The 20777-nt window shown below is 45.6% G+C and overlaps 1 protein-coding gene across 1 annotated transcript; it reads left to right on the top strand.

Annotated features, from left to right (window-relative positions):
• The first annotated feature begins 5158 nt into the window (after positions 1-5158).
• Positions 5159-20253, top strand: LOC139240838 (thiol S-methyltransferase TMT1A-like). Its single transcript, XM_070869320.1, has 2 exons — positions 5159-5653; positions 18632-20253. Exons 1-2 carry the CDS (start codon positions 5159-5161, stop codon positions 18866-18868), a joined length of 732 nt encoding a protein of 243 aa, XP_070725421.1. The 3' UTR covers positions 18869-20253.
• Positions 20254-20777: the final 524 nt, after the last annotated feature.

Raw genomic sequence — 20777 nt, 5'->3', positions numbered from 1 at the left:
ATGCAACTTCAGTACCCCATTCCTGCTTTCTCGCCATACCCCTTGATCCCCCGAGTAGTAAGGACTACATCTAAGTCCTTTTTGAATATATTTAGTGAATTGGCCTCAACAACTTTCTGTGGTGAAGAATTCCACAGGTTCACCACTCTCTGGGTGAAGAAGTTTCTCCTCATCTCGGTCCTAAATGGCTTACCCCTTATCCTTAGGCTGTGACCCCTGGTTCTGGACTTCCCCAACATTGGGAACATTCTTCCTGCATCTACCCTGTCTAAACCCGTCAGAATTTTAAACGTTTCTATGAGATCCCCTCTCATTCGTCTGAACTCCAGTGAATACAAGCCCAGTTGATCCAGTCTTTCTTGATATGTCAGTCCCGCCATCCCGGGAATCAGTCTGGTGAACCTTCGCTGCACTCCCTCAATAGCAAGAATGTCCTTCCTCAAGTTAGGAGACCAAAACTGTATACAATACTCCAGGTGTGGCCTCACCAAGGCCCTGTACAACTGTAGTAACACCTCCCTGCCCCTGTACTCAAATCCCCTCGCTATGAAGGCCAACATGCCATTTGCTTTCTTAACCGCCTGCTGTACCTGCATGCCAACCTTCAATGACTGTTGTACCATGACACCCAGGTCTCGTTGCACTTCCCCTTTTCCTAATCTGTCACCATTCAGATAATAGTCTGTCTCTCTGTTTTTAACCACCAAAGTGGATAACCTCACATTTATCCACATTATACTTCATCTGCCATGCATTTGCCCACTCACCTAACCTATCCAAGGCACTCTGCAGCCTCATAGCATCCTCCTCGCAGCTCACACTGCCACCAACTTAATGTCATCCGCAAATTTGGAGATACTACATTTAATCCCCTCGTCTAAATCATTAATGTGCAATGTAAACAGCTGGGGCCCCAGCACAGAGCCTTGCGGTACCCCACTAGTCACTGCCTGCCATTCTGAAAAGTACCCACTTACTCCTACTCTTTGCTTCCTATCTGACAACCAGTTCTCAATCCACGTCAGCATACTACCCCCTTTCCCATGTGCTTTAACTTTGCACATTAATCTCTTGTGTGGGACCTTGTCGAAAGCCTTCTGAAAGTCCAAATACACCACATCAACTGGTTCTCCCTTGTCCACTCTACTGGAAACATCATCAAAAAATTCCAGAAGATTTGTCAAGCATGATTTCCCTTTCACAAATCCATGCCGATTTGGACCTATCATGTCACCTCTTTCCAAATGCGCTGCTATGACATCCTTCATAACTGATTCCATCATTTTACCCACTACCGATGTCAGGCTGACCGGTCTATAATTCCCTGTTTTCTCTCTCCCTCCTTTTTTAAAAAGTGGGGTTACATTGGCTACCCGCCACTCCATCGGAACTGATCCAGAGTCAATGGAATGTTGGAAAATGACTGTCAATGCATCCGCTATTTCCAAGGCCACCTCCTTAAGTACCCTGGGATGCAGTCCATCAGGCCTTGGGGATTTATCGGCCTTCAATCCCATCAGTTTCCCCAACACAATTTCCCGACTAATAAGGATTTCCCTCAGTTCCTCCTTCTTACTAGACCCTCTGACCCTTTTTATATCCGGAAGGAGGCCATTCCGGCCCATCGTGTCCACGCCAGCCGACAAAGAGCCACGCGGCCCTCGGTCAGTAGACCTGAAGGTTACATATAAACCCATGAACAATGACAGAAAGGCAAAGAGCACCCAGCCCAACCAGTCCGCCTCACACAACTGCAACACCCCTTATACTGAAAATTCTACACTCTACCCCAACCGGAGCCATGTGATCTCCTGGGAGAGGCAAAAACCAGATAAAAACCCGGGCCAATTTAGGGAGAAAAAAATCTGGGAAAATTCCTCTCCGACCCATCCAGGCAATCGAAACTCGTCCAGGAGATCACCTTGGTCGTATTCAATTCCTTACAGTACTTACCATTAATACTGCGTTGGCCAACGAAAGGTCATCTAGTCTAATCTCAATTACCAGCTCTAGGTCTGTAACCCTGCAGGTTACGGCACTTTAAGTGCCCATCCAACCATCTCTTAAAAGTGGTGAATGTTTCTGCATCCACCACTCTTCCAGGCAGCAAGTTCCAGATACCCACAACCCTCTGCGTAAAGAAGCCTCCCTCAAATCCCCTCTAAATCTTCCACCACCCACCTTAAAACGATGTCCCCTAGTAATAGACCCCCATACCAATGGAAATAGGCCCTTACTATCCACTATGTCTAGGCACCTCAACATTTTGTACACCTCAATGAGGTCTCCTCTCAACCTCCTCTGTTCCAATGAGAACAAACCCAGCCTATCCAATCTGTCCTCACAACTAAGATTCTCCATTCCAGGCAGCATCCTAGTAAATCTCCTCTGCACCCTCTCTAGTGCAATCACGTCCTTCCTATAATACAGTGACCAGAACTGCACGCAATACTCCAGCTGTGGCCTAACCAAAGTATTATACAATTTAAGCATAACCTCCCTGCTCTTCTATTCTATGCCTCGGCCAATAAAGGCAAGCATTCTGTATGTCTTCTTAACCACCTTATCCACCTGGCCTGCTACTTTCAGGGATCTGTGGACTATGGGGAGGAAAATATGTTGTAGCCTTTTTAAGATGCAAAACATATTTTGATAAGTTTTCAGTCCTTGCAAAGGCTGCACAGGGGAGGGGTGGGAAGAATTGATGGCCGAGAGCAAAAGGACAGATAACTGAACATAGAGGCATGAAGTAGAGACTGTGGGCAGGTGGTGCCTCCCCGAACCCCTATTTGATGGTTGGCAAAGTGGATGTACTGCTGCATGAGGTGGGAATTTTAAACTTTTCCCAAAACGGTAATAAAGTTGGCAGAGCAGTCGCACTGCCTGCCCGATGCCAGCACTGAACCATTTTCAGGATCTGGCCTTCTTCGAATGCAGATGGCGAGGAGCGGGCGCCAAATGGGCAGGAAATCCTCCAGCTCCAATGCTGAGTCGGCCGACAGGTCAGGCTGGGGGCACAAGCACAGGCCAGCAGCGGGCCTGGGTATTTTTATGGAGCCAAGAGTATTTCTGCTCCCCCTAACCAGATAGTGAAAGAAAGTGGGCAAGAAAGATGCTTGTGCGCTTAAAAAATGCAAGAGCTGCAAAACAGGCAAGGTCAAGCACCTGGTTTTGGTATAGGAGAATGAAAGTGTTTTCTGCAGGACATATGCTCAGCCTTTCAGGCCTTTGCACATGTGATCTCAGTGCCCAGCCCTGCAGCTGGTAGCTCAAGTTCACATTGTTAAAAATATTGGCCCAGAAATCCCGGTCGGCTGCTTCCCGCGGGCGATCGGGTAAAAAACCTGAAAAAGAAGCGCACTTACCTGAAGCTGCTGCGCCCACACGAGTTCCCGGTCCCAAGGCCTCCACTGGCTGCGTCGCAGTGCGTGCACGTCGGGACATGCGCAGGGCTGGAGCTGCAGTCACATGGCTCTGGGCAGCCAATCAGGTAAAGTATGTTCTCATTCATAAAAATGGGAACTCCGTAAGTTGGACTTACCATTATTATGAATGAGAACCCCCTCCCAAAACACACAAAACACTAATAAAAAAATACGCAACATATTTAACATTAATTTAAATTAAAGTTATTTATGTATTATTAAAAATATATATTTTTCCAATTTTTAAAAAAGTTTTTTAAATTATGCTTTATAATAAATTTAACGTAGTGGGGAAGGTTTTTAAAAATAAAATGTGTTTTTTAAATCGTATTTTTTTTGTTTTAAGTGTGTTTTAAAACTCTTACGCCTGTAAAAGTAGGTTATGCACCTGCTTTTATCAGGCGCAAGAGTTTTCAGGACATCTGCTGGGCAAGATATGCCACAATCTTGCCCTTGCTGTCCTGGCTGCCGAGATACGGAGGATCTGTCAAGCCCCAGCTTGACAGATCGGAAAAGCCGGTTTTCAGTGCATGCGCATTGTGCGCCGAAAACTGGCTTTTGTGATGCCTTCCCGGGTCCGTACAAGCTCCGTATGGATCCGGGAGGCCGGGATTTCTGTCCATTCAGTTTACATTCTATTCTTTATTCAAAGTCGCTTTATTCGAATTATCTGTTACAGTTGTACCTCTCTAGTCCAGCATCCTTGGGACCTGACCAGTGCCGGACCAGAGAATTTTCCGAAGCACGGGAGTGGAATGCATGTGCTGTGCGGAGGCCTGCTGGGGATCGGAGATGGACTGGCGATCGGGGATGGAGTGGAGGATAAAGTGGGGGAGAGAGACGCCGATCCTTGCCCACGATCCTGCTCCTGGCACCATCCGTGTGTGGGCCACGTGCAGAGCCTAGCTGGTGGTGGCCTCCTCGCGCCGAGACACCCACACACAGCAGCCTCCCCGAGACCGGGGAGGGGAGGATGTCGGCTCGGCCCGGCGCTGCAGCCTTCAGAGCGTGCATGCGCGCCCGCCACCAGTCTGGTGGGGCGGGGGGCCTCAGAGCGCATGTCGGAGCACAGGATGTGTTCCGAGGAGGAGGCCGGTAAATTGTATGTTGCCTCGGTGGACGCCACCCACGCGCCGGGATTGGTGCCGGACCAGGGATGTTTCCGGACTAGAGAGTCCCGGACTGGAGAGGTACAACCTGTAATTTGATTTCCCTCCCCTCCCCCCAGCACAAAACACCTGTGTTGTTTTATTTATAGTGCCGAAATCAAAATACTGGAGATTTCAAAATAGAATTAATGAACAGGGGTAGACTGTCCCAGACCCTTACCCCCAGTTCTCCAGCTCTGGCCACAACCCAGAAGCAAAATTTAATAGAACCCATAATATACTTGCATCTCATATTTTCATCTTTTAAATTAGAGAGTTAATCTTGTGATTTTGTATTTTCCAGCCTCATTTTTCGAAACATCAGATATACGGCACAGAAACAGGCCATTTGGCCCAACCAGTCTATACCAGCGTTTATGCTCCACTTGAGCCTCCTCCCGTCTTTCCTCATCTAAATCTATCAGAATGTAACTATTCAATTACCTTTTTTTTTGCAATTTTAAACCAATTAGCAGCGTCTGAGGTTTCAGTTCCTGAAATGCAGCACTGGCTCACTGAGCTTGTTCTCCGCCCAGTGGAGAGTTGGGAACACACACCACTGTTCCAATCTTACTTCTCGGAAAAATGGCGTTGATCAGGTTTGTGCTGCAGTCCGTAGTCGAGATCCTTGTTCTGCCAGTGACCATTCTGAGCTACATCGGGATATGGGATCCTCTGTACAAACGTTTTTTCCCGTATTTGATGGTCAAAATCACGTCAGCTATCAACGACAAGTTGGGCAAAATTAAGAAGGAACTCTTCGACAAACTGCCAGACTTCGCCAGCTCTTCCGGACTCAGCATCTTGGAAGTGGGCTGTGGCTCAGGAGCCAACTTTCAGTACTACCCCTGGGGCTGCAAAGTCATTTGCACCGATCCGAACCCCAATTTCGAGCGCTTCTTGAAAAAGAGCATAGCCCAGAACGAGCATGTGAAAATCGCTAGGTTTATTGTGGCCAGTGGCGAGGATCTAAGCCAAGTGGCCAGTGGCTCGGTGGATGCCGTGGTTTGCACCTTGGTCCTGTGCACGGTTCAGGACATCGACATGGTGGTGAAGGAGGCTCTTCGAGTGCTGAGACCGGTAAGAAAAGCAAGATTAGCACTCTCCGCCGCCCTTTGTGCTATGAAAAGTGCAATACCAATTGTTACTGCCAATCCCCGGAGAGTTTATTCCTGGATACATGCATTTGGTACAGAATGTATCCTGGAATTGTATTTACATAAAGTCCTGACATTTACATTCGCGAGAAATACATTTGAAAAGAGATGTTTTTCTCAAAGTATGATCCTGTTTGGAATTATCAGCCAGCCAGGGACCTAGAGTCAAAAACATTACGAGAGATCAAAACGAAATTGGATGCAAGCTAGGTCTTGAATGGCTATTCAACGGACGACCCAGCAGCCGTTTCTAGTTTTCGACTGCTTTAGTGTCAGCTGTGGCTCAGTACACTCGCCTCTGAGTCAGAAGGTTGTGGGTTCAAGCACAAAAATCTAGGCTGACACTCCCAGTGCAGTGCTGAGGGAGCGCTGCACTGTCAGCGGTGCCATCTTTCGGATGAGACGTTAAACTAAGGCCCTGTCTGCCCTCTCAAGTGAAAGTAAAAGAGCCCATGGCAATATTGTGAAGAAGAGCAGGGGAGTTATCCCTGGTGTCCTGGTCAAAATTAAAGCTGTAAAGCGCTTTTGAGATGTCCGGTCGTCATAAAAGACGGTATGTAAATGCAAATCTTTTAATTTGGTTGTGTAATTTGGTGTGCAATTGCTCAGAAGAAAACACTGAGGCCTACTTTTATATAATGTGGCACAAGCCTAACATCCATTTGCTGCTGTAAATAATGTGAGCCAAATAGTTATTCAATTGAAATATGAATGGTCAATTTTACATATTTGAAGCTCTTTTGGGATCAAACCCAAAATGCCAATCCTCTTTTGGAGGCGAATTGGCCATGCTGTATAATTATTTCATTTAATGTTTTTTTTTCAGATTTTCAGTTTTTCTTTTTATCAGAACCTATTCAGCTTTTGTTCATTCTGAATCTACCAAGTACACTGGCTATTGATACAGATACAACGTCTGAAATCCAGCAACCTCGGGACCGAGACCGTGCTGGTTTTCAGATATTTCCGGATTTTGGCCCTCGCTGTTGGCGCTCCTTGCCGCCCGCCGATTCCCTCCGCTCCTCGCCGATCGCGGCCCCCCCCCGCGCTGCGATTTTTACCGGTGTTTTCATCCCTCGCCGCCTGATGTAGCCATCTTGGCCGCCTCAAAAATGTCCGGTTTTCGGAAAATTCCGATTTTCGGACAGCCGGATTCGAGACGTCGTACCTGTAGTACAACCTTTGGTAGACTCAGTTGTTGAAACTTGCAGCAGCATAAAATCTTGGCACTCCATACCTTTTGCAACACTCCCACCATGCTTCATGGTAATTTTTGCCATCATAGGTTGCCACTCTGCGCCATGATTTAACTCAAATCATCCTTTGTGAACAGACATGTTGTTGCATTTAGATAGAGAATGAGGTAGATTTTCAACTTACTGCCCGAGCGTAAAACTGGAGTTGCAGATCAGCTGTTCATTAATAGAACCCACTCTATTTTTATTTCCATTGTAATCATGATACCTGGCAGCAAGATGCAACGTTCCCTTTAAGTTGCGCAGCCACGCAACAATGGGAAAAGTCCCGTGCAGGCCATTCACCGGCTTCCCCATTTAAATTTCTGCGCATGCGCGGTATTTACAAAGGACATAAGAAATAAGAGCAGGAGTAGGCCATTTGGCCCCTCAAGCCTGCTCCGTCATTCAATAAGATCATGGCTGATCTGATCATGGACTCAGCTCCACTTCCCTGCCCGTTCCCCATAACCCTCGACTCCCTTATCGCTCAAAAATCTGTCTATCTCCACCTTAAATATATTCAATGACCCAGCCTCCACAGCTCTCTGGAGCAGAGAATTCCACAGATTCACGACCCACCTGTGAGAAGAAATTACTCCTCATTTCCTTTTTAAATGGGCGACCCCTTATTCTGAAACTATGCCCCCTACAGTTCTAGATTCCCCCACGAGGGGAAACATCCTCTCTCCATCTACTCTGTCAAGCCCCCTCAGAATCTTATACATTTCAATAAGATCAACTCTCATTCTTCTAAACTCCATTGAGTATAGGCCCAACCTACTCAACCATTCCTCATAAGTCAACCCCTTCATCTCAGGAATCAACCTAGTGAACCTTTTCTGAACAGCCTCCAATGCAACTATATCCCTCCTTAAATAATGAGACCAAAACTGTACGCAGTACTCCAGGTGTGGCCTCACCAATGCCCTGTACAGTTGTAACAAGACTTACCTATTTTTATACTCCATCCCCCTTGCAATAAAGACCAACATTTCATTTGCCTTCCTAATTACTTGCTGTACCTGCATACTAACTTTTTGTGTGTCATGTACAAGGACCCCCAGATCCCTCTGTACCGCAGCATTTTGTAGTCTCTCTCCATTTAAATAATTTGCTTTTTTATTCTTCCTACCAAAGTGGGTAACCTCACATTTTCCCAAATTATACTCCATCCGCCAAATTTTTGCCCACTCACTTCAGCTATCGATATCCCTTTGCAGATTCTGTATCACAACTTTCTTTCCGACGTATCTTTGTATCATCAGCAAATTTGGCTACATTACACCAAGTCCCTTCATCCTAGTCATTAATAGATTGTAAATAGTTGAGGCCCCAGCACTGATCCCTGTGGCACCCCACTAGTCACTGTTTGCCAACCTGAAAATTACCCATTTATCCCGACTCTCTGTTTTCTATTAGTTATCCATCTTCTATCCATGCTAATATATTGCCCCCAACCCCGTGAACTTTTATCTTGTGCAGTAACCTTTTATGTGGCATCTTATCGAATGCCTTCTGGAAATCCAAATACACCACATCCACTGGTTCCCCCTTATCCACCCTGCTTGTTACATCCTCAAAGAACTCCAGCAAATTTGTCAAACATGATTTCCCTTTCATAAAACCATGCTGACTCTGCTTGATTGTATTATGATTTTCTAAATGTCCTGCTACTGCTTCCTTAATAATGGACTCCAGCATTTTCCAAAAAACAGACCGTGGATTTCCAAGGACCGTGCACTAAAAGAAACAGGCTGCTCAGAAAAAAGCACAGCTTACAGGGAACATTGGCAAAATTAGCAGTTTCAGTCTGCTGCTTTGCAATCCAAACATTCGAACAAACTTAAAAGCGTCAACTAAATATGGCCTCTGCACCTACTGACATGTAGGCCCAGAAATCCCGGTCGGCCGCTTCCCGCAGGCGATCAGGTAAAAAAAACTTTAAAAAGAAGCGCACTTACTTGAAGCTGCTGCACCCACGCGAGTTCCCGGTCCTGAGGCCTCCACCGACCGCGCGTTGCAGCGCGTGCACGTCAGGACTGCAGTCACACGGCTCTGGGCAGCCAATCAGGTAAAGTATGTTCTCATTCATCATCATAGGCAGTCTCTCGAAATCAAGGAAGACTTGCTTCCACTCTAAAGTGAGTTCTCAGGTGGCTGAACAGCCCAATACGGGAATTACAGTCTCTGTCGCAGGTGGGACAGACAGTGGTTGAGGGAAAGGGTGGGTGGGACAGGTTTGCCGCACGCTCCTTCCGCTGCCTGCGCTTGCTTTCTGCACGCTCTCGGCGACGAGACTCGAGGTGCTCAGCACCCTCCCGGATGCTCTTCCTCCACTTAGGCCGGTCTTTGGCCAGGGACTCCCAGGTGTCGGTGGGGATGTTGCATTTTATCAAGGAGGCTTTGAGGGTGTCCTTGAAACGTTTCCTCTGCCCAACTGGGGCTCGCTTGCCGTGTAGGAGTTCCGAGTAGAGCGCTTGCTTTTGGAGTCTTCTATCAGGCATGCGAACAATGTGGCCTGCCCAACGGAGCTGGTCGAGTGTGGTCAGTGCTTCGATGCTGGGGACGTTGGCCTGATCGAGAACACTGATGTTGGTGCGTCTGTCCTCCCAGGGGATTTGCAGGATCTTGCGAAGACATCGTTGGTGGTATTTCTCCAGCGATTTGAAGTGTCTACTGTATATGGTCCACGTCTCTGAGCTATACAAGAGGACGGGTATTACTACAGCCCTGTAGACCACAAGCTTGGTGCCAGATTTGAGGGCCTGATCTTCGAACGCTCTCTTCCTCAGGTGACCAAAGGCTGTGCTGGTACACTGGAGGTGGTGTTGGATCTCGTCGTCGATGTCTGCCCTTGCTGATAGTAGGCTCCCGAGGTATGGAAAGTGGTCCACGTTGTCCAGGGCCGCGCCATGGATCTTGATGACTGGGTGGCAGTGCTGTGTGGCGGGGTCAGGTTGGTGAAGGACCTTTGTCTTACGGATGTTTAGTGTAAGGCCCATGCTTTCGTATGCCTTGGTGAAGATGTTAACTATGACTCCGTAATTTGGAGTTCCCATTATTATAAATGAGAAACCACCCCCAAACACACAAAACATTAATAAAAAATAGAAAAAAATACACCACATATTTAACATTAATTTAAATTAAAGTTTTTATATATTATTAAAAATATATATTTTTCCGATTTAAAAAAAAAAAAGTTTTTTTTAATTATGCTTTAAAATAAATTTAACGTAGCAGGCAGGGTTTTAAAATATAAAATATGTTTTTAAAATTTTATTTTTTATGTTGTAAGTGTGTTTTAAAACTCTTACGCCTGTAACAGTAGGCTATGCGCTTGCTTTTATCAGGCGCAAGAGTTTTCAAGACATTTGCTGGGCAAGAGATGGGTAAATACCGCAATCTTGCCCTTGCAAATGTCCTGGCTGCCGAGACACGTATGATCTGGCAATCTCCAGCTTGACAGATCAGAAAAGCCGGTTTTCACCGTATGCACATTGTGCACACTCTGTACGGACCCAGGAGGCCGAGATTTCTGCCCCATTCAGTTTTTGATGTATTACTCACAGATCTTCTGTGGCATTAGTTATGGTCAGTAGAATTCGGTACGGTAATACCTGTATGCCATTCATTCACTGGAGATGTGCACTCCTCTCTCAATAACACCTATCCCCTTCCAACAAGGTAACTTCAGACTCACAGTGAGCAACACCACAGGAGATCTACCAGTAACAGTAAAGCAAATGCACATTACTCCTCGGTCACACTTCAAGTGACTCCAGCTTCTACGTCACATTTAAAAAAGGTATAAGGAAACAAGGGGAGTCATTTGGAATGTATAAAGTCCCCATTGCAATTGAAAATTCTTTAATTGACACTGGATCCGGACTGTGTGTGACCCAGAACTGACTGTACCTATTACTTTATCTTTTCTTTTTAAATTGTAAGTCTATGTTCTCACCTGCAGCTAATCTCTGACCTCGCAAGAGCAGTTAGACGTGGTGGTTATGAAGGGAAATACATTCAACTGAGCAACAGAATAAAACATTGTGCATGCCATGTCTTTACAACATAGGGCATCACCCAATGCCAAGGGAGCTCTTCCAGCCTATACAATTTGTGCATTTTATCTGTTGTACTTTGCTACAACAACAACGTGTAGTTATACAATGCCTTTAACGTCCCTAATTGCCCTTGAGAAGGTGGTGGTGAGCCGCCTTCTTGAACCGCTGCAGTCCGTGTGGTGAAGGTGCTCCCACAGTGCTGTTAGGGAGGGAGTTCCAGGATTTTGACCCAGCGACGATGAGGGAACGGCCATTATATTTCCAAGTCAGGATGGTGTGTGACTTGGAGGGGATCTTGGAGGTGAGGTGTCCTTGGCCTTCTAGGTGGTAGAGGTTGAAGTTTTTGGAGGTGCTGTTGAAGAAGCCTTGGCGAGTTGCTGCAGTACATCCTGTAGATGGTACACACTGCAGCCACGGTGTTTTGGTGGTGGAGGGAGTGAATGTTTAAGGTGGTGGGTGGGATGCCCATCAAGCTTGTTTACAGTACATGACATGACATGTCTGCTTATTCTCTCACATCAGCTTCTGTAAAGTGCTGGATCCATTACTTTTAAAAAGTCACTGGGCCTAGTCAACAATGCAGCAACCATTCTCAAGGGATCCATTCACCTCCCAAAGCCACAACCTCCACCATCTAGAAGGACAATATATAGTATGTGAACAGTGAAGAGGGCTTCAAGAGGACATAGACAGGCTGGTGAAATGGGCAGACATGTGGTTGATGAAATTTAACACAGAAAAGTGTGAAGTGATGCATTTTGGTAGAAAGAATGAGAAAAACGGAAATATAAACTAAATGGTACAATTGTTAAGGGGGTGCACAGAGACCTAGGGGTATATGTGCACAAATTGTTGAAGGTGGTAGGGCAGGTTATGAAAGCGGTTAAAAAAGCATACGAGATCCTGGGCTTCATAAATAGAGGCACAGAGTAAAATATAAAACACTGGTTCAGCCTCAACTGGAGCATTGTGTCCAATTCTGGGCACCGCACTTTAGGAAGGATGTGAAGGCCTTAGAGAGGGTGCAGAAAAGATTTACAAGCACGGTTCCAGGGATGAGGGACTTCAGTTACGTGGGATAGTCTGGAGAAGCTGGGGTTGTTCTCCTTAGAGCAGAGAAGATTGAGAGGAGATTTGATTGAGTTGTTCAAAATCATGAGGGGTCTGGACAGAGTAGATAGAGAGAGAAACTGTTCCCATTGGTGGAAGGGTCGAGAACCAGAGGACACAGATTTAAGGTGATTGGCAAAAGACCCAAAGGCAACATGAGGAAAAACCTTTTTACGCAGCGAGTGGTTATGATCTGGAATGCACATCCCGAAAGAGTGGTGGAGACAGATTCAATCGTGCATTTAAAGGGAATTGGATAAATACCTGAAGGAAAAAAAATTGCAGGGCTACAGAGAAAGTGCGAGAGAGTGGGACTAGCTGAAGTGCTCTTGCAGAGAGCCAGCACGAACCAAATGGCCTCCTTCTGTGCTGTAACCATTCTATGATTCTATGATAAGGGCAGCAGGCGCATGGGAACACCATCACCTGCAAGTTCCTCTCCAAGTCACACACCATCCTGACTTGGAAACACATCACCGTTCCTTCATTGTCGCTGGGTCATAATCCTGGAACTCCCTCCCTAACAGCACTGTGAGAGTACCTTCACCACACGGACTGCAGCGGTTCAAGAAGGCGGCTCACCACCACCTTCTCAAGGGGCAATTAGGGATAGCCAATAAATGCTGGCCTTGCCAGTGACACCCACATCCCTGGAACGAATATAAAAAATATAATTTAAGAAAAAAACACCCACGACAACCAGACACATTCTTTACTTTTGCAGAGATTTTCAGAACTGTTGGATAAGATCAGTATCGTAGACAAAATTCCGAACAGAAATTCTCAGATATGAAATTCCCCACTCTCTTACTTCCTCCCCATCACAGACACACTGTTGTTTCAAGCTTTGCATCACTGCTGTGCATCCGGGAATGATTTTATCCAGCACTAACATATACTTAATTATTTAGGAAGGTGCTATACTACTGGCAAGTAAAATCAAAGAAAACCCAAAGGTGTTTTACAATCACATAAAGAGCAGGAGGATTACGAAGGGAAGAGTAGGGCCTATTAAGGACCAAAATGGTGATCTATGTGTGGAGGCAGAGGATGTGGGTAAGGTACTAAATGAATATTTTGCGGCTGTCTTCACAAAAGAGGGGGCCAATGCCGACACTGAAGTTCAGGAGGAAGAGAGTGAAATATTGGACGGGATAAACATAGTAAGAGAGGAAGTTTTGAGGGGTTTAGCATCTTTGAAAGTAGACAAATTGCCAGGATCAGAAGAAATATATCCAAGGCTATTAAAAGAAGCAAGGGAGGAAATTGTGGAGGCTCTGACCATCATTTTTCAATCCTCCCTGGTTACAAGAGTTGCGCCAGAGGATTGACGAAGTGCTAATGTTGTACCATTGTTTAAAAAGGGAGGAAGGGATAAACCGAGCAATTACAGGCCAGTTAGTCTAACCTATTACTGGAATCAATTCTGAGGGACAGCATAAACCTTCAATCAGAAAGGTCTTGATTGACAGATTAATCAAGGTCAGTCAGCATGAATTTGTTATGGGAAGGTCGTGTCTGACTAACTTGATTGAGTTCTTTGAGGAGGTAACAAGGAGGGTCGATGAGGGTAGTGCGTTTGATGTAGTTTACATGGATTTTAGCAAGGCTTTTGACAAGGTCCTACATGGTAGACTGATCAAAAAATTAAAAGCCCATGGGATCCAAGGGAGAGTGGCAGATTGGATCCAAAATTGGCTCAGAGACAGGAAGCAAAGGGTAATGGTTGAGGGGAGCTTTTGTGACTGGAAGGCTGTATCCAGTGGGGTTCCACAGGGCTCACTACTTGGTCCCTTACTTTTTGCAGTATATATAAATGATTTGGAATTAAATGTAGGGGTCATGAAAAAGAAAATTGCAGCTGATCCAAAAATTGGCCGTGTGGTTGACAGTGGGGAGGAAAGCTCCAGACTGCCGGAAGATATCGATGAACTGGTCAGTTGGGCAGAAAGGTGGCAAATGGAGTTCAATCTGGAAGAGTGTCAGGGATTGCATTTGGGGAGGAGCAACAAGGCAAGGGAATACACAATGGCCCCGATATTGGTGGCCTTACCGCCCACTGTTGCCGAGTTTTTGCTGCCATTTTCCTCTTGGGCTGAAGCGGGCGGGAGGGAAGTACCGCTGGGAACCGCCATCTGACGGCCAAGTAGCGCAAATGTCCTCCCGCCCACCGAGCTGCCAGGTTGGTGCGGGCCGGAGTCGGCGCTAGCAAGGGGAAGGACCTCTGCATGGAGGCGGTTCTAAACCCAACGGTAGGTATGAAAACCTGCAAAAAAATGTTAGTGAACATCTTTTTCATTTTATTTTACAACGACTCATCTGGATGGGGTCCCCTGAAGGTGTTCCATAGAAACATAGAAAATAGGAGCAGACTCTGCCCTTTGAGCCTGCACCACCATTCAATATGATCATGGCTGATCCTCTATCTCAACACCATATTCCCGCTTTTTCCCCATACCCGCTGATGCCTTTTGTGTCTAGAAATCTATCTATCTCCCTCTTAAAAAATATTCAGTGACTTGGCCTCCACAGCCTTCTGTGGTAGAGAATTCCACAGGTTCACCACCCTCTGAGTGAAAATATTTCTCCTCATCTCGGTCCTAAATTTCCTACCCCGTATCCTGAGACTGTGACCCCTTGTTCTAGACTTCCCAGCCAGGGAAAACATCCTCTCCGCATCCAGTCTATCCAACCCAGTCAGAATTTTATACGTTTCAATGAGATCCCCTTTCATTCTTCTAAACTCTAGTGAATACAGGCCTAGTCGACCCAATCTCTCCTCATATGACAGTCCTGCCATCCCAGGAATCAGTCTGGTGAACCTTCGCTGCACTCCCTCTATGGCAAGTATATCCTTTCTTAGGAAAGGAGACCAAAACTGCACACAATACTCCAGGTGTGGTCTCACCGAGGGTCCTGTATAACTGTAGTAAGACATCCTTGCTCCTGTACTCAAATCCTCTTGCAATGAAGGCCAACATACCATTTGCCTTCCTAACTGCTTGCTGCACCTACATGTTTGCTTTCAATGACTGGTGTACAAGGACACCCAGGTCCCTCTGTACATCGACATTTCCCAAGCCATCACCATTTAAATAATACTTTGTCCTTATGTTTTTCCCACCAAAGTGGATAACTTCACATTTATCCACGTTATACTGCATCTACCATGTGTTTGCCCACTCACTCAACCTATCTAAATCACCTTGCAGCGTCTTTGCATCCTCCTCACAACTCACAATACGACCTAGTTTTGTGTCGTCAGCAAACTTGGAAATATTACAATTGGTTCCCTCATCCAAATCATTTATATATATTGTGAATAGCTGGGGCCCCAGCACTGATCCCTGTGGTACCCCAATAATCACTGCCCGCCACCCCGAAAAAGACCCATTTATTCCTACTCTCTGTTTCCTGTCAGTTAACCAATTTTCAATCCATGCCAGTATATTACCCCCAATCCTATGTGCTTTAATTTTACACACTAACCTCTTATGTGGGACTTTATCCAAGGCCTTCTAAAAATCCAAATACACTACATCCACCGGTTCTCCCCCATCCATTCTACCAAAAACTAAGTTTGTCAAATATGATTTTCCTTTCATAAATCCGTGTTGACTTTGTTTAATCCCGTTGATATTATCCAAGTGTGCCGGTATCACATCTTTTATAATAGACTCTAACATTTTCCCTACTACTGATGTCAGGCTAACCAGTCTGTCGTTCCCCGTTTTCTCTCTCCCTCCTTTTTTAAATAGTGGGGTTACATTTGCCACCCTCCAATCTGCAGGAACTGTTCCATAATCTATAGAATTTTGGAAGATGACAACCAATGCATCCACTATTTCCATGGCTACCTCTTTTAGTATTCTGGGATGCAGATCATCAGGCCCTGAGGATTTATCGGCTTTCAGTCCCATTAGTTTCTCCAGCACTGTTTTCTTACTCATAATCATTTCTGGTGGGGTTTTTTTGGGTTATGTTTTTTACTTTTCAGGTCTTCCACCCTCACTGGACTCCATCCTCGGCGGCACTTGAGCGGCAAGCTCATTTGCTGCCAAGATTGAGAGCTCCCGCCTGTTGCCGCCCAGATTGACGGCATAAACCTTTGTAAGGCCGCCGGGTGGTACTGCTACCTCTTTTTGAGGAATCTTTCAGGCAAAGTACCGCCCGGTCTCTCGGCAGCCATCAGCGGTCCTTTGGGCTGCAAATGGCCGGGCCTTGCAGCTCATGAAAATCGGGGCCAATAAATGGGAGGATCGTGACAGGTGTGGAGGAATAGAGGAACCTTGGAGTATATGTCCACAGATCCTCAAAGGTAGCAGGACAGGTCGATAAGCTGGTTAAAAAGGCACATGGAATGCTTTCCTTTATTAGCCGAGCCATAGAATACAAGAGCAAGGAAGTTATACTAGAACTGTATTAAACACTAGTTAGGCTACAGCTGGAGTACTGCGTGCAGTTCTGGTCCCCACATTACAGGAAGGATGTGCTTGCACTGGAGAGGGTACAGAGGAAATTTATGAGGATGTTGCCAGGACTGTAAAACTTTAGCTACGAGGATAGATTGGACAGGCTGGGGTTGTTTTCCTTGGAACAGAGGAGGCTAAGGGGAGATTTAATTGAGATGTATAAAATTATGAGGGGCCTAGATAGAGTGGACAGGAAGGACCTATTTCCTTTAGCAGAGGGATCAACAACCAGGGGTCATAGATTTAAAGTGATTGATAGAAGGATTAGAGGGGAGATGAGGAAACATTTCTTCACCCAAAGGGTGGTGGGGGTCTGGAACTCACTGCCTGAAAGGGTGGTAGAGGCAGAAACCCTCCCCACATTTAAAAACTACTTGGATGTGCACCTGAAGTGCTGTAACCTACAGGGTTACGGACCGAGAGCTGGAAAGTGGGATTAGGCGGGATAGCTCTTTGTCGGCCAGCACAGACACGATGGGCCGAAATGGCCTCCTTCCGTGCTGTAAATTTCTGTGATTCTATGATTAAAGCTAGCGGCCACTGTCGTTGAGAACGCAGTGTAAACAGCATTTTTTTTTAAATAACACGCAGTTAAATGAAAATGGAAGATTAACTAACTTACAAAATAATCAGTTACCAGCTTTATGTGTAGTAAAACATTGCAAAATGTATCTATTAAGATTGGTGAAAATGAAATAGATGTTCCAGAAGGATGCAAATGCAATCCAGGCCTGTGTAGGAAGAGGGGGGAAATACTTTTAAGTGGACCATTCTCTTCTCAGCAAGCATACCTGCTTCCAGCTGAGCATAGAGCTGGACATTAGAATTTTAAACCTTTCCCCTGCCAGCACTTGAATCCAGCCTACCTTTAACTGACCTGAGCATTGATTTCAAGAATACAAAGTATTTACGGCTTGCAGCCTTAAAGGCACACACCTACGCTTTAACAGCAAGAATAATACATTCCTCAAGGACAAGGAATCAGGCCAGCCTATGGAAGGGCCCTACAGGGCCAGATGTGGAAGTCAGGGAAAGCATGTTGTTTAAAGGAGCTCGGTGGATTGTGCCTGAAGGGTGCTGAGAGGAATTTATGCAGCTAGCTCATGGGGGACTGGGGGCTGGACACCCCGGCCCAGAGACAACCAGGAAACGGGTAGAGGTGGTGGGTTGGTGGCCCCACCTGAGGGAGGACTGTTGTAAAAGCTGTCTGATATGTGCAGTCAATAATCCCAATGGGGTACACACGTCAGTCCAAGGGGCCATGGCAGTGTATCCAAATAGATTTTATTGGGCCCCTGCCCACCACCAAGATTAACCAGGCATTGTCTGGTCCTGGTGGACAACTTTAGTAAATGGTTGGAAGCCTTCCCATGTAAGACGGTCACAGCATTATGGACAGCCATGACCTTAGTTAGGGAGGTATTCTCCAGGTGGGGTCTTCCTCGGGTGGTGGAGTCAGAGCAGGGAAGTCACTTCATGGGTCAAGTGAAGCAGTCCACCCTAAAGTTGCTTGGGATTGAGGGAAAATGGCACATGGCTCACAACCCAGTCGTCGGGAACTGCGGCGGGAATGAACCGTATGCTGAAACTAGCTCTGCGTAAAGAATTAAACGATAATCCTACCAAGTGGGATGAGGTACTTCCCCTGATCCTTATGGGAGTACGCAGTAAAGAGTCCAAAGGAACCTATTACTTTGCACATGAATTAGTAACTGGGAAACTTAACAATTAGCCTTTGTCGCCTAAAAGGTACACAGCTCCAATTTATCAGAGTAATGCATTCTGCATTTAATGGTGCAACATTCCTATCCTCATAGGACAGTGTAATATCCAACTTACTGAGCAACGCCACGGGTGATCCACTTACTAATTAAAATCATTGAATCCGTTTTTCACTGAAGCCTCATTTTGTGGAATCTGATTGGTCTGTGGTATTCTTTTAATTTGATTGGTTCCCCTTCCTGTGCAGCTTGGTTTCTTTGGATAGTTCACAAAAAACTCTTTGTTTCTGTAGGGTGGTGCGTTTTTCTTCATCGAACATGTGGTCGCTGATAAAACAACATGGCTGCACTTCTTTCAACATGTGATTCAGCCAGCATGGCGTTACTTTGGGGACGGATGCTGTGTGACCAGGGACACTTGGAAAAACCTCGAGAAAGCCAACTTTTCTGAGCTGAATCTAAAGCACATCATTGCACCTTTCAAATGGAGTTTGATTAGCTGCCATATCATCGGATATGGAATCAAATGAGAAGCTAGATCTCGTGAGCTCCATGCCCCATATGCACATATTTTTTGACTGTGCACCGTTAATTCTTGTTATAAGTATCATTGCAATAATACTTTGTCAATTAATTCTAATCACCAGCCATTTAAATGAGCTTTATTAAGTGTGCCTTTTTAAATCTACTGTATCACGTACAGGGACATTTCTGTATTAATGCTCTCTCATCCCCAAACATAATCAAGCAAAGCTCCAGAATACACATCCAGCTCCACAGACAGCGCCTCCCACACACATCATCAGTTTTCATATTTGATTATTTCAATCAATACTTATCCCTATATCCTCCAATCCCCCTCCGAACCAGATTATCCAGCTCATTTTTAAAGCATTATCAATGCAATAACAAGGCTGTCAAGAGGCCTTTCTTCTGTGTAGAAGAGCATGCCAGGAGCAGCACCAGATGGACCTAAAAATGAGTCATAAACTCATTTGTTTGGCCCCAATCAAAGTCACAAATTACACCCTCGGAGAGTGTGTTTGTGGTGCATTTCTCTCCCCATCCTTCTTGACCTATCTATAGCCTTTGACAATGTTGACCGCACCATGCTCCTCCAACACCACTCCTTTTACCAGCTCAGTGGGACTGCCTGCAACTGGTTCCACTCTTGCTAATCCAAACATAGCCAGAGCATCTCAAGCGATGGCTTCTTTCCTTCTCCCCATGCCATTTCCTCTGGAGTCCCCTAAGGATCTATCCTTGGCCTCCTCCGCTTCCTCATGTACATGCTGCCCCTCGACAACTTCACCTGGAGACATGACAGCAGGTTTCACATGTATGCTGACGGCACCAAGCTCAACATTCTCTATATTAATTTTAGCTTTTAAGTGAGTTTCTGTTCAAAGGCTGGAAATATCAGTTTCACTTCCAGTGAAATGTTCAGTGGAAAAGCCTGTTTTGTTTACCAGATAGAAACTTTAGCTGATAAGCGTTCATCTACAAGCTTTCTTTGTCCCAGCCTCGTAAATATCTTGGCTGTCCTCCGAGGGATTAACCCCTCCAAGGACATGATGATGTAGTGTGGGCAGTGATTTCTGTTAAAATTGGAGTTAATACAGCTAATTATGAGTAAATGTAGAACCATGCGGTTTCTCATGGAGCCAGTGAAAGAAAGATATATAAAGAATTTGTTGCAATAGATACTTGAGAGTTCAAAGAGGCTTGATCAGCCGATTCGCTTGAGCTCGAGAACTGTAACGTGGGAATTCTCTGATACATGGTACTGCAAGTGTGACCCTGAGTATATGCGTAATTGTTATTAGTTATGGTTATCATTGCGTGTGTGTGATTATTGGTAGTAATTGTTATCATTGTGTGCTTAATTCCTATGAAAGCCAATAAATGCCTTTGGACCCTATTATCTTGTGGAATAACATAAATATATAAGTACAAAGATCCATTTGCTAACATCACCACCCCTCGGGACCCCTCCACTGCCTCTTGTTTTCAACATCAAGTCGTGGATGAGCTGCAATTTCTTTCAGTTGAAATTGGGAAGACCAAAGCCATCGCCTTTGCCCCCCACCACAAACTCTGTACCCTCACCACTGATTCCATCACCGCTCCCTGGCCATTCTCTCTGGCTGAACGAGACTGTTTGCAACCTTGGCGTCCTATTTGACGTCGAGCTGAGCTTCCGAACGCATATCCGCTCCATCACAAAGACCGCCTACTCCACCTTCATAATATCACCCATCTCCACCATTTATGTGCGATTCTGACTCGGCGAAGCACCTTGGGACATTTTTCTACGTTAAAAGGTACTATATAAATGCAAGTTGTTGTTGATTCAGTGACCTATCTTGCTAACTTACTGCATAAATATATTCTCTATCTGGTAGGGGAAAGCCGACTTTAGCTTTTTTTGATACATCA

This window comes from Pristiophorus japonicus, chromosome X (genome assembly GCF_044704955.1).
Source record: "Pristiophorus japonicus isolate sPriJap1 chromosome X, sPriJap1.hap1, whole genome shotgun sequence".
NCBI lineage: Eukaryota > Metazoa > Chordata > Chondrichthyes > Pristiophoridae > Pristiophorus > Pristiophorus japonicus.
This window is presented reverse-complemented; position numbering and strand designations above follow the sequence as displayed.